The sequence below is a fragment of the Micromys minutus genome (assembly GCF_963924665.1).
Source record: "Micromys minutus genome assembly, contig: SCAFFOLD_202, whole genome shotgun sequence".
NCBI classification, from domain to species: Eukaryota; Metazoa; Chordata; class Mammalia; order Rodentia; family Muridae; genus Micromys; species Micromys minutus.
Genome location: NW_027667733.1, coordinates 575,632 through 590,363, shown reverse-complemented (window position 1 = coordinate 590,363; position 14,732 = coordinate 575,632). Strand labels below are relative to the sequence as shown.

Here is a 14,732-nt window from a genome sequence, read left to right as displayed (position 1 = left end):
TCCACGTGGTTCCCTGATCAAGAGAACTGTACAATAAAGGTTGTTCGCAGAATAATCCTGTTGTCACACGTTGTTCTTGTCGGCGGGACGTGGGGCACGCGACACTCATCCTCTAAAGTCTCCAGTCAGAAGGCTCCTGGGGAACAAGTCAGTAAAAATTATGCTTTCAAGTCAAAGTTTATAAAACTTCCTCATCATCATATCATCCACTAAGCTTCTGACTTACTGCTCTGGCAATGGTAGAAACATAAATTTACTTCTTCATCCTAAACTGATGATTGAAAAACACATTCCCTCAATGGTATCATGGAAACCTTTCTTTCACACAAATGATTATATAATTTTCTGGTCAAAATATTTTATGTGTGACCCTTCTGTTAAAAGAAAAATAAAGAATAAAAAAAAGACACAAAAATGGGAGCCATTTCCCAGGACCCAATAAGGATGACACTAGCTAATATATGAAATAAAGAGGTGATAGAGCTTGAAGAGACCACGGCCACTGCATGCATGCTTCCCAGTTTAAAGAAGGAGCCACTCACCCATCTCTAAATTTTAACCTAAAATTATTCCTGTCTGAAGAAAAATAGACACAAAAATTGTAATAGTGAAGTAGAAGCTATCCAGAGACCACCTACCTTGGGTTCCATCCAATCAGCAGACATCAAACCTCAACACTATTGTTGATGCCAAGATGGTCTTACATATAGGAGTCTTGTATGGCTATCCTCTGAAAGGCTCTGCCAACATCTGTCTTAGACAATTACAGACACTCACAGGTAATTATTGTACTAAGGCTGGAGACCCCAATAGAAGAGATAGTGAAGGACAGAAAGAGCTGAAGGAGATTGCAACCCCATAGGAAGAAAAACAATATCAACAAACTAGATCCCTCAGAGCTCCAAGCAATTAAACCACTAACCAAATAGTATACATAAGTGTGTCTATAGCTCTTGATATATGTGTAGCTGAGCATTGCCTTATCTGGCATCAGTGGAAAGGGCGGTGCTTGGTCTTGTGGAGGCTTGTTGACCCAGTGAAAGAGGATGCTAGAGGGGTAAGGAAGGAGAAGGTGGGTGACTGGGAGAGTACCCCTTTAAAAGCAAAGGGGAGAAAAGATGAGTGGGTAGCTTGCCCAGGGAAGTTCTAGAATGAGGAAAATATTTGCAATTTAAATGGATAAGACATCAATAAAAAAGGAAAAAACAAACAAACAAACAAAAAACAAATAAAAACCAACCAAACAAGCAAATAATAAAGCAAAGAAAAAACCTTGTATTGTTGATCAATATTAAATCCCTACTAGCTAAGATGACAACAGTGGGTTGATACAATTTTCAGTTTCCTGGTACCAAAAGCAGACCATATCCAAAAAAACAAAGCTACTGAAAAATATGCAAAGCAAAGCCTAAGGTAAGACATTTGAGTAACTCACAAGTATAATTCTAACTATTGAGAATTAAAGAAGATCAAAGATACATGGTCAACAGGTTTACAGTGTAAGCCAGAATCTCAGAAATATGAATGCAAGCAAGCATTTGGGTGAATGGAAATATGACACAACATTCTAGTAATCTTAACACTGTAGAGGGACTGAGTCAGGAGGATCTTGATTTCCAGCCTACCCAGAGCCACATAGCCATTTCTAGGAGAGTTTGGACAACAGAGTAAGACCTCCTTTTCAAAAATCAACCATAATAATAAAAATAGCAGTATAACACTGATTTTTGATATGAAGCTAAATTTTCATTTGGAATTATATCCAAGGTATTCAATGTGTTCTTCTAAAGAGAGAAAAATTACAATTTCAGTCCTATTCTAGAGTCTAAAGTTCTCTACATCAAACTACATGACCCAAGGAAAACCAATTACTTACCAGTTATGATTCCTGGATATAGGTCTCCGAGTCCAACCAAATTAGGCAGTTATCAAGGCTTCAGGTCTGAATATGATATCTGGCTCCAGTTAAGGTTTTATATACCACTCTGCTCACCCCTCCCTATTGCAACCACAACCTCCAACCTCAAACTAGAGTTGGATTAGATGGTTATACTCTAGCCTTTTAAATCTTTATGTAACATCCATCCCCTTCACTGATTGAATCAGAGCTTTCTGTGAAATTACCTCCACCTCACAGCACCCATCAAACATTTTGCTTGTTAATTAACAACATATCACTGATCTTGTGGATTTTTTCTTCCTTTGGTTAATTATTACATAGCTTTGAGTTTGGTACAGGACTGGGTCTTTCACTGAGGCCAGGGTTGTTTTAGAACTCTATGTTCTAGCAATCCTTTTGCCTCTGCATCCTTCCTCCTTCTTCTAGGATTAAGGTTGTGAATCAATATAATGTATGGCTGTGTAACTCCATAATATTAGCAAATCTCAGAAAATATTCAAAATAACAAGGTATGTTGTTAGCTTGGACCTTCCCTGAGACAGTGTATGGGGAGAGAAAGAAAGAAATCTGAGAGACAGAAAGGTTGATTTAATGTCTTTCTATGAACCCTACATTAATCCAGATGTCTAGTTATCTGGGATTCTCAGAGATTGTGACTTCAGACACTGCTCAGATGGTTGGAAACAAAAGGATGTACAGTGACTGGGATTATGGAACCTGAGCTTGACATGGGGAGCTGTCAGATAAACTGTGGGACAAGGGGCCTTGTGGAGACAGAAACACAACTTGAAAGTTTTGAGTGGCTTCTGAATGAATAGTTTAAATAGGGATTTTTCATCTTAGTGTAATCTTTTTGTTCATTGTAATATTTAGTGAATAAATACATCATTGATACTTTCTTTCGATGTCATTACTGTTGTCTGAGTGGAATAAAGTAATGAAATTAAGGAATCTGTAATAAATGTCCTCTCGAGAGAGTCAAAATATATACATTTGTGCCTGTATGTCATGATTGAAAGTTATTAGCTAAGGTGGTTCACATATTGACATCTAAGTTGGCCTGTGGTACAGAAGAATCATTGAAACAACCTCTATGTCACTCATGGTCCCTATTTCGTTCTCCCCCTGCCCACACACTGTCTTCATTTCTGCCTCTCAGTCTTGCAGGCCTTTTGTTTGGAACCTGTGAACCTGCTGGAAGTTTGCTCACAATAAACTTCTTTCATGCTCATTAGAAAACAAACAAACAATTTAAACAAACTAAAGCCCAGCGACCCACAGATAAACTGAGATGCCTCATGTTTTAAGAGCACATGTTGCTTTAAAAGAAGACTGAAGTTTGTTTCAGAACTAATATCATCAATGGCTCTCAGCTGAAATTCAGGTTTCAGTTTCTAGGCCCATTTCTTCAGGCCTCTGTGGATCTCAGGTTTTAAATGAACAATATGCATAATACCTATGCATATAACCATTTTGAAAATGTCTTGGAAAAAATCAATTTCACAAAGAGTTCAATAAACAAATCTAATTAATTAAAATGGTGATGTGCAATAGCATGGTATTTGCCTAACTTTTGTGTGGCTCCAATGTTATTTCCCTACACAACAAAAAGAGTATGTGGTGTTTCAGGTGTGTGCATTGATCTCAATTGGTGAGCAATATCCTAGTTCACTCTGGGTTCCAGTTTGAGGCCTGCACCATGAAGGAATAAAGGGTACTATCAATTTGTATTAGAAAGCTGTATGTTTGTCTGCCTGTTTGCCTGTCTGTCTATCTAATATTCTGTGAGGTGACACTCATATTGATACCCAGACAAAAATGACTCAATAAACAAATAAGAATTTCAGAGCAATTTTCCATATCAATATTGATACAAAATACTACATAAAGTACTGGGAGTCCAAATCCAAGGACACATCGAAACCATGATTTATCATAATATAGTAGACTTTATCCCATGGATGCAGGAAAGGTTCAACATAGTAAAATAAACACAACAAGGCTGCTAGTGAATGACTGGTTAGAAGGCAGCTAAGATGAAAGTCTTAAAGCCTACACCCACAATGGCACACCTACTCCAACAAGGCCACACCTACTCCAACAGGTCAATACCTTCTAATAGTGCCACCCCTTGGGCAAAGCATATACAAACCATCACAAAGTCATAGTACTAGATTATTTACCTGATCTTGATTTAATTTTGTAAGTGTTATCTGACTAGCAGATCTTCCATTTTATTTCAATTTTTAAAATTTTTTGAAATAGAGGCTTTTGAAGTAAGACCTAGTGATTTTTTCAATTTCTTCTGTGACTGTTGTTATGTCTCCCTTTGAATATTTTATTTTGTTAATTAGGGAACTATCCCTATGCCTTTTAGTTTGGCTAAGTGTTTGTCTATCTTGTTGAATTTCTGAAAGAATCACTTCTTCTCTTTTTCTCTACTTGATTGAGTTCAGCTCTGAGTCTGATTATTTTCTGCTCTCTAATCTTAGTAGTTGTGTTTGATTTTTTTAATAAAACTTTCAGGTTACTTTAAATTACTCGTATGAGAATTCTCCATTTATTTTTTAAGAAGGCATGAATCCACCTGCATTGCGGTCATAAATGTTGAATATTGAGACGTCATTTTGGGAGAATTTTCCTTCAGGAGTATGAAGTGTTTGTTCCTCCTCATCTCTTATGATTAATGTTGGCTAAAATTTTTATGAGATATTACAGTGGCTATTCCAGCTTTTTTCTTGGATTATTTCTGCAAAAAAATCTTCTTCCAAGTATTTATACTGAGGTAATGGCTATCTTTGATGCTGGATTGTAATTTTTATACGCAACAGAAAAATAAAATTTATTTATCTATTCACTCTGTTAATATATTGGTTGTTTAAGTAGAAAATTGTGTTCATTGATGTTAAGAGGCATTAATAGCCAGTGCATGTTATTTCCTGTTATTTTGATGGTGGTGGTGGTTGTGTGTGTGTGTGTGTGTGTGTGTGTGTGTGTGTGTCTTGGATTTGCTAGTGTAGAATTATTTTTTAGGTGTCATTTTCCTTCTTGTTTAGGAATTTTTCTTTTAGTATCCTCTTTAGAGCTGGACTAGTAGAATGATATTGTTTCAATTTGGTTTTGTCATGGAATATCTTGTCTTCTCTGTCCATAATGATTAGTCTGGGCTAGTATCTGTGATTGCTTAGAGACTTTAAGACATCTCTCAAGGCCACTCTAGCTTTTATAAACTCTTCTAAGAAGTCTCCTGTAATTCTAATTGGTCTGCATTTTTATGTTACTTAGCTTTCATACCTTGCATCTTTTACTGTTCTTTCTTTGTTTTGTACATTTAGTGTTTTATTATTATGTAGCAGGAGAATGGTTTTATAATGCAATTCTATTTAAAGTTCTGTAAACTTATTGAATGTTTATAGGTATGTTTTTCATTAGGAGAAATAATTTTCTTCTATAAATTTGTTGAAGATATTTTCTAGGCCTCAGATTTGGGAATTTTCTCCTATCCATATTGTTTTTAGGATTAGATTTTTTATGGAGTCCCAAATTTCCTAGATTTGCTGTTGTTGTTGTGAGAAACTTTGTAAATTTATCATTCTTGTTGACCAAACATTTTCTTACATCTTCTATATCTGAGATTCCCTTTCACTCTTGTATTATGTTGGTGATGTTTGTGTATGTCACTGATCTCTTCCAGAAGATATCGATTTCCAGGATTGCCTTCTTATTTTATGTATTCTGTCGATTTCAATTTACAGTTTTTTCATTTTCTTGATCTTTTTAATCATATTTTTCTGTATTTCTTTATGTTTGTTTGTTTCCTCTTTAAGGACCTCTCTCAGTTTGAATTTTAAGGGACTCAACCTATTTGGCTGTATTTTTCTGTATTTTTTTAAGGGATTTCTTTTTTTAGTAAAGTTTTTTTTTTTATGTTCATAAGATCAGAGGTCATTTTTTGCCCTTCAGGTGTATTAATTTATCCAGTTCTTGCTGAAGCCTAGCAGGATTCTGATGGTGCCATATTGCTTTGGCTATTGTTGACTGTGTTTTTATTCTAGCCTGTACCCATCTAGTTGTCCCTAGTGTTAGCAGATCTGGAAGTCCCTGAGGGCAGCTGGCCTCTGGGATTTGTAGGTAGAGCTGTTTGGTCTCGTTGGGAGCAAGTTTTCAGAGAACCAGGTAGAACAGGTAGTCCCTGATGGCTTCAGTCCTGATATGCAGGCAGAAGTGTGGAGTAGAAGATATACCACATAAGAACAGGTCAAGATGGATGGCTACTGGGTATGCTAAGGGGACTCTGCAGGCAGGGGCTTGGGGCTTGAAAATATCACCTGGCTGTCCCAGACCTCCAAGGATTAAGGAAGAGCTGTGGCACAAGAAATAGGTTACAGAGAGGTCAGGGTAAAACTTCATGACAATGAGTTTGCTTGGTGAAGCCAGCCGACAGGGAATTGGGGTAAAGTTCTATAATATTTTTATATACAGCTACTGGCAAAAACATCTACATCCAACTTTGTTAACAATGATCATTTCCAACTCTTTCTAAAAGTGGTTGACATTACTAACAATCTGCATTTCTAAGTCCTTTCTGAGGGGGTAAGTAAATCATTAATCTTCCCCAAAGCCATGCTTTAAAAGATTATTCACTATTATTGCAAGGGACAATGATACTGCCCAGTGAAGTGGTTGGAAGCTTCCTTATAGATTTAATAGAACTGATGATTAGGAGGGGCATGATTCCAAGAAGCAGAGCAAAACTCCACAGAAGCATAAAGTCCTGAGGACACATACCCCTCAGGGCTCTGCCTTTCCAAGACACACCCATAGTAGACGTGCTAGAAGTGACATTCCATGAGTTTTAAAGTCTTTGTTGTTCCACTTATTCAGCTCTAACATTCATTGTTGTTCTTATTTTATTTTCTTGTCATAAATTTGACCTTGGTTATTTATAAGGATTGGCTGAGGGCAGGTGGGAGGCCACTGATCTGAGTCTGTTCTCTCACACCTCAGAAAGTCCAGTGTCTGAAAAGTATCTGCTACATTCTCTGAATGCTTGAAGATGCCTCATTTGTAAAGGGAATTGGACACAATTGATGTCCTGCTGTCTTAGTTCACTGAGGCTCTGACTCGGAGAGAATTAATATAGGCATGTTTTACAAATCTAGATAGAAGTGATAGAGACACTTTACAGAAAGTTATGACAGTATTTCTCCAGAGCATGGGCAGAAATTCTCTATGTGTATCTTGAGTGAAGTTATGTAAAACAGAGATCCTGAGGGAGAAGATTATGGAGCTGTTCCCTCTCCCTGTGGTGTGCTATAACATGAAATATGTCCATAACAGAGATTTATATAAAATTGTTCTGAGTTCATGGATACACTGATGCATGTGAGGCAGCCTCAAAGAATTGTCTTTGCTAAAAGATCCTGTAAAATATGCAAGAGATGCTGTGTATAACAAGTAGACCATATTTGCTTCTCTTTGCAGAAAATTGGAATGTAGCCTTTGCCTTTAGTTATTTGTTATATCCTTGTGTGTCTGTTTAGGGCCTCGTGTAAAGAATTTTTCAGTGGTTTATGTGTACAGAATTTTTACATTGAAGTGATCAATGGAGACACACCCTCCTATGAAAAGGGTTTAGAGATTACAAACTATTCAAATCCAAGAAGCTCAGTGCTGGAGGCACCTTGTAAGCATCACACATCGCCAAAGGAAAGGAGCACAGAACAAGAGAAATTGACCTGAAACCTCAGGATTCACTCTGCTTTACATTTTTAATTTAAAATTCCTAGGTAACTTATTACTCTTGAAAAATGTTGTGTAATTTTCTTTCCATCATTTAGTTTTAAGAGTGGGCATCATACTAGTGCAAGTGCTAGAAGCATAGGACGCTGGGGGTGTCAGGTCCTTAGAGTAGAGTTAAACAGTTGGGAGCTGTCTGGCCTGGGGAAAGAAACAAAACTTTTCTTCTCTGAAGGAGGAGCAGGTGTTCCAAAGTGCTGATTCCCTACGACCTATTGGTCCAGAATTTTTATTTCTCTTATTGATTGTGCCTCCACTTCCTACGTGATGAGATAACAAATATAGACTACTGCATCCATCCTGCCTGCCACATGACTATGGGTCACATTCTTCTGAGCTTTTAAATGCTCGGTGATTAATGTTATATGAAGGTCCTCAACACAAAACAAAAATTTTTAAGCCTTCTAAATTACTTATGGATAAAATAGTTGTATATTAACACTTTGATCATAATGTACATTTATTTTTTTCTCTTTAACTGTCCTCAAATAATCAATCATACCCTGTTTTATGGACATAATATAGTGACAAAAAAGATTTATCCTGTACTTTCTTTACAGTTTATTAAAATGGAGACTGAATGGGTGGGTGGTTATTTTTGGTTTGGTTTTGTTTTTAGATTATTGTTATTGGCTTAGAAACTGTAAATTGTGGGGGTTTTTTGCTTGTTTTGTTATTTGTTTCTCTATCATTGTTACTGTATTATAAGGCCTCACTCTAGAAAAAAGTAGAATAATGAACAGAAGTGATTTTCCAGAAGCAGAATTTGAGATTATTTGATATTCAGTTATTTTCAAAATAATGTTTAGGGCAAAGATTTGCAGTAAGTACAAAACATCTTCTACCACACTTGTTTTACATTTTACCTACAGTAGTCCTCAGAAACCTTCTCTCAGGAAGGATAACATGTTTGTACTCATTCAATGAGCTTCTCCTGTTTTTCTGAGCAATTCATATGTAGAAAGATGACACTTTTTTTTACACGTCTCTGATCTCAAGTTGTACTACATAGTCGTTGTATAATAAAAACTGCATGGTATTTGAAGGAAACCACATATGATGATCAGTTGAATACAACTGACCCAGAAATAAGCTCACACAACTATCACCTTTGGACACTAGATTTTTAACAAGGATGTTAAAATAAACATTGGAAAAAAGAAAGCATTATCAACAAATAATGCCTCTCTAATGTAATGTTGACATGTAGAAGAAAGCAAGTTGTTCTGTATTTATCGTGCTCTTATTTTACAAGTCCACTCACAAGTCAAAAACCTCACCATAGAAATGGATGCATAATATCTAGTAAAAGAGAAAGTGGGGGATTAGCCTTGAACACATTGACACAGGAATAATTTTCTGAACAAAGCTGTAGCTCATGGAATAATTTCAAAAATTAATAATGGCACTTGATGGAACCACAAAGCTTTTGTGAAGTAGATGAGTACATAAGCAGGCCAAAATGACAGCTTAAAGAATGGGAGATCCAGATATCCTGGGGCATAAGCTGTAGAATGCCAGGTGGCTGAAGAGTGGGCCCAAGGCACCTTCAAATTACACCCTAACGATGAAGACATTCACACAGTCAATGAGCGGCGCCTGAAGGAACTCATTGGTGAAACTGTATGGAACCTACACACAGGCCGAAGTCGCAACGACCAGGTGGTCACTGACCTCAGGCTGTGGATGAGGCAGACCTGCTCAAAACTCCGCCTTCCTCAGGGTGCTCATTGAAACCATGGTAGACTGGGCAGAGGCGGAACGTCCTCTTCCCTGGGTACACACACTTGCAGAGAGCTCAGCCCATCCTCTGGAGCCACAGGATCCTGAGCGATGCTGTCGCGCTGACACGAGATTCAGAGAGACTGCTGGAGGTGCAGAAGCGGACCAATTTCTTGCCGCTGGGGAGTGGGACAATTGCAGGCAACCCTCTGGGTGTGGACCGGGAGCTACTCCGTGCAGAACTGGACTTTGGGGCCATCACGCTCAACAGCATGGATGCCACCAGCGAGAGAGACTTCGTGGCTGAGTTCCTGTTTTGGGCTTCTCTGTGTATGACCCACCTCAGCAGGATGGCAGAGGATCTGATTCTCTACGGTACCAAGGAATTCAACTTTGTGCAGCTCTCAGAGGCCTACAGCACCAGAAGTAGCTTGATGCCCCAGAAGAAAAACCCAGACAGCCTGGAGCTGATCCGAAGCAAGGCGGGCCGAGTATTTGGACGGTGTGCAGGACTCCTGATGACCCTCAAGAAACTTCCAAGCACCTACAACAAGGACTTACAGGAAGACAAGAAAGCTGTGTTTGAAGTGTCTGACACCATGACAGCTGTCCTCCAAGTGGCCACTGGAGTCATCTCTACATTGCAGATTCATCGTGAGAACAGGGCACAGGCACTCAGCCCTGACATGCTGGCCACTGATCTCGCCTACTACCTGGTCCACAAAGGGATGCCGTTCCACGAGGCTCATGAGACCTCAGAGAAAGCCATGTTCAAGGCAGAGACTAAAGGGGTGGCTCTCAACCAGCTGTCCGTGCAGGAGCTGCAGACCATCAGTCCCCTGTTCTCAAGTGATGTGAATCTTGTGTGGAACTACAGCCATAGTGTGGAAAAGTACAGCGCCTTGGGCGGCACAGCACAGTACAGTATTGAGTGGCAGATCAGCCAGGTGCGGGCCCTGCTGCAGGCCCAGGAGTCCTAGATTCCACCCAACCAAAGCTGCTCCCCAATAAAGTGGAGCCCTGAAGAGACCACCACCAAATAAAAAGGGGAGATCCAAACAAGCCAATGATGATATCCATCTGATGAGTTTAAGACGTAGCCTTTTTCTTTCAGTTTGTTTATATGGTGCATTATACCACTATAATTTACTTATGTTGGACCATCCATGCAACTTATACTCTTGAAATATGAATGAACAGTTTTGTTTATTTGTCTGAACAGCAGGAAAGAAGTTTATTGTGACCAAACTGCCAGGAAGTTCACAGGTTCCAGGCAACAGGCTTGTTGACAGGCAGACAGGGAAAAAAGGTTTTGGGGATTAAGGAAAAATGAGTGTAAGAAACATTGAGGTTGTTTTGAGGACTTCTGTACCATACTCCAAACTAGATGTCTATATCTGAACTACCTTAGCTGATAACTTTATTGACCTATCCAGGATTTTGGATTGTGACAGGCCTGACATCAGAGTGTTCATTTTGGGTCTCTCCAGAGGGCCTTTTTGACAAAATCTTTAAATTTAGACACTTTATTCATCTCAGATAACAGTAAGGACATCGACAAAAAGATCTATGCTATATTTATTACTAAATGTTTCAAGAACAAAGTTTACAAGACCAGGACAAAGCATTTACATAATCTGTCCTGGCAGAATCTACTCAAATTTATCAAGTTTTCTAACTCCACAAGCCCCCTGTTCCCACAGTCCATCTGATTATTTCCCAAGTCAACTCAGCCTCCATGATTCCAGTCACTTTACATCCTTTTGTTTCCAATGATCTGGGCACTGTCTGAAATTACAATCAGTGAGCACACCGAGAGAAGTGTCAGAAGCCTGTCATTATTCACTTACAGAAGTTCTGCATCCATGTTTACTGCCAGCAACCACAAAGTTTGACATCCTGGCCATAGACACAGCGCAAATGACAAGTACGGCACATTTCTGTAGCAAAAGAGATGCTCTTTGGCTGCCTTATAGCACAGAGTGTATCCATGAGCTCTAAACAATGTTTGGAAAATCTTACTCTTGAGACATGAGGCAACTGATAATAGCACTCCAGAGGGGCAGGATATTGTTCCACATCAATCTTGCTCCAGTTGGCTGTGTGCTGCAAAAGGTCATTCAGGATGGGCATGGAGAAGTTATTGTTGTAGAAGTTGACATTTTTGAGCTGAGAACATTGTCTGAGGGCAGGTAGGATGGTATTGAGCTGGGGGTCCTTCATCCTACATCCCTGAAAATCCAGTGTCTCAAGCGTGTCTGCCACTTTCTCTAGGAAACCCATCAGAGGCATAAGATCTAAACCATATAAGATCACTTCTCTGATCTCCAGATGTTTTAGCTTAAAGAGGCTCTGACAACAGGAAAAGGAATCCAAGACTCTCTGTGAAATTAGGAAACAAGTGATGGAGAGGGTCTCCAAGGGTGTCCTCAGGTGCCTAGGAATATAATAGAGGGTTAGTTCTGGATAAATTTGTTGTAAAATTTGGCTAAGATGTACGCAGTAGTTGAAGGAACAAGGTCTGCTAATGTCAGCTTGACTAAATGAGCAAGGATCACATCTATGATGCATCATGTTGGAAATTGCCCCATCATACCAACACCACAGTTTATCTACTGGCTTCACTCTCAAGCTAAAATCTACTTCATCCCATAAGCCCAGAAATCACACAAGAAGAACTTCCATCCCAAGAATATCCTGATAGGATCTGGATATTTTCTGTGAGCTTACTGAATATGCATTCTATTGTTCCTTTGGCAGTTGTGCTTTTTCTCACTTAGAACCCAAACTCTAAACCCTCTCTAATGCACTCAGCACTACCTGAGTTAACAATATTTTAGCCATGGGGATTGGGGGAAGTTAGAAGACTTTTTACTAACTGCTCATTTGAGCCAATAAATTCACTTGTAAAATTTACCTTGTATAACGTAGTATACATGGAAAAAAAGACATAACTTCCAGAGTCTTATGAATCTTTAAATGTTTGTTCCTAGTCACTAGGTGTCATCTGTCATCACTAACCCTTAACACAAGAAAGACAAATTTGTATTGGCAGTTGACCCAGCTCTTCATTCTTGCTTACCATAAAGCCTCATCCATACGGTCTCTTAGAAAACAAACATCACTCATGAAGAGATGCTGGAGACAGTTAAATTTGGAGAACTTAGAAATAAAGATGTCGATACTCTTAGTTTCTCTGTCTCTCTTGTCATTAGGGAAAGTCGTCTTCTTGAAAGGTGCCAGGAAGACTTTATGAAGATTTCTCATCAGTCCAAAGTAGTGAGAAAAAGATTCTAGCTCCAACAGAGTCCACTCAGTATCTACTTCTAATTCTGTAATATGCTCTGGATCAAAAACATTCAAGATCTGTCTCATATCTTCAATTGCCAGATCACTGATTCTCATTTTTGTACAGCAGAAATGTAGGGAGCCCTTTCTCTGCTGGGCCCACTTCATGAAGCATGCTTGAGTTTCATCAAAGCAGGACATGATGCACAGGTCATCTATGACCTTTAGACATGGCCTCAGAGCATATCTGGGAAGGATCTTCCCTACTTGATCCACTTTCAAGTTCTCTATTGAAGATGAGGTCTCCCGTGTACCATCCCACATGTTCCAGAAGGCATGGTGCACATTTCTCAGGTCAAGAACCTGAAGTTTTTCTCTCCTGTGGGTAAAACATAAATTTCATCAGACTCTGAATCATTTTTTATTACACATGTGTAAAGTGATTTCTCCACCCTCTTACAGTGTATGTTTTTAAAGTACCTGATATTCAAGGTGGACTCAGGTATGCTACAGACACTTTCATGGGCGACTGTACATTTTATTACTTTTCTTTCACTAATGTAAACTTTATATCTCCTTAGTCACATTATTAATGATAGTGGGAATAGCAGGGATAGACTCTTTTAAGCCTACACTGACTCTGTCCCATATTCACCTCTAATCCATATCCAGTCCTCAGTACAAGTATATAGTAGCTTTCAAGAACCCTTTACCCTGCATGATTCCATCAGAAGCTTCTGTTCCACTTATAACAAAGTCAATCTCCCTGATAATCTTTTCTGTGTACTCCACACATTCCCTTCTACACTGCATAGATATTGCTTACCCGGGGTGAAACCTTCTTCTCAAATCCACTCCATCTAGCACAGCTTGGAATGTTTCTGGGTTAAGAGTCTCCATCAATCCCCCCACAGGGAGACAGGGAAAAGGCCAAGCTTCCACTATTGCCTTCACAAGATTGATATGTCTCCCAATACAGGCCTCTTTTAACAGTGCTGGGAAGAGCACATGGGGCAGCTCCTCCAGAGTGGACATGGCCAAAGCCTCCTCTCTCAGCAAAGTCTGACATGCCAGCTTCTGGAGTGTGGGTGGGGTCTGAATACTCATTCTCTAAGGTCTCCAGTCAGAAATTTCCTGGGGAAGGAATCAGAAAAGAATATAGTTTTAAAACAAAGTTTTTACAACTTCCTCATCATCACATCAACTACTAAGTTTCTGAGTTACTGCTATGGCAATGGTAGAGACATCTATTTACCTCTTCATCCTAAACTGGTGGCATAAAGACAGAATTCCATACTGTTATCACCAAAGCCTCTTTATTACTTAAGTCAGTCAATAATTTTCTGGTCAAAATATCTTATGTGTCTCTTTCTTATAAGAGAGAATGAGAAAGAAAAAAGAAAGAAAGAATGAATGAATAAATAAATGAACGAAGAAAGGAATGATAGAAAGAAAAATGTGAGATACTCTCAGGACACAATGGGAATGACATGAGTTGAAATATGCAACAGAGTGAAGATAGAACCTGAAGAGACCACTTCAGAGAGACAAGCACTGCTCCCAGATCAGGGAAGGGGCCACTCACCCATTTCTAAATTTTTCAGTTAGAATTGTTTCTGTGTAAAGTAAAGACAGGGAGGAAAATGGAGCAGGACCAGAGGGAATGACCATCCAGGGATCCCCTACCTTGGGATCCAACCCATCATGAGACATCAAAATCCAACGCTACTTTGGAGATATCAAGATGTGCTTAGAGATCTGTCCCAAAAACTTGCAGACACTTACAGGCACCCATTGGACTGAGCTTCAAGAATAAAATGGAAGAAATAGGGAAGAATTCAAACAACTGAAGAAGATTGAACCCCAAGGAAATAACAATATCACTTAACTGAAACATTTAAATTTCTGATGGACTAAACCACCAACCAAAGACTCTACATAGGTGGGTGCATTGATCCCAATAAATATGTAGCAGAGAATTGCAATATCTAGCATCAGTTGGTGAAAAGGAGATTGTTTCTAT

General features: G+C 39.0%; 1 protein-coding gene and 1 pseudogene across 2 annotated transcripts; one reads left to right on the top strand and one right to left on the bottom strand.

Moving 5' to 3' along the window:
- Positions 1 to 6,163: 6,163 nt before the first annotated feature.
- Positions 6,164 to 10,401, top strand: LOC308416159 (argininosuccinate lyase-like; annotated as a pseudogene). Its single transcript has 2 exons — positions 6,164 to 6,178; positions 9,221 to 10,401. The product of its transcript is annotated as an argininosuccinate lyase-like (transcript).
- Positions 10,402 to 11,290: 889 nt separating this feature from the next.
- On the bottom strand, positions 11,291 to 13,816 carry LOC308416158 (PRAME family member 12-like; the record flags this gene model as incomplete). The annotated part of the gene is made up of 3 exons (XM_080942602.1): positions 11,291 to 11,858; positions 12,504 to 13,088; positions 13,536 to 13,816. 3 exons carry the CDS (start codon positions 13,814 to 13,816, stop codon positions 11,291 to 11,293), a joined length of 1,434 nt encoding a protein of 477 aa, XP_080798728.1.
- Between the last annotated feature and the right edge of the window lie 916 nt (positions 13,817 to 14,732).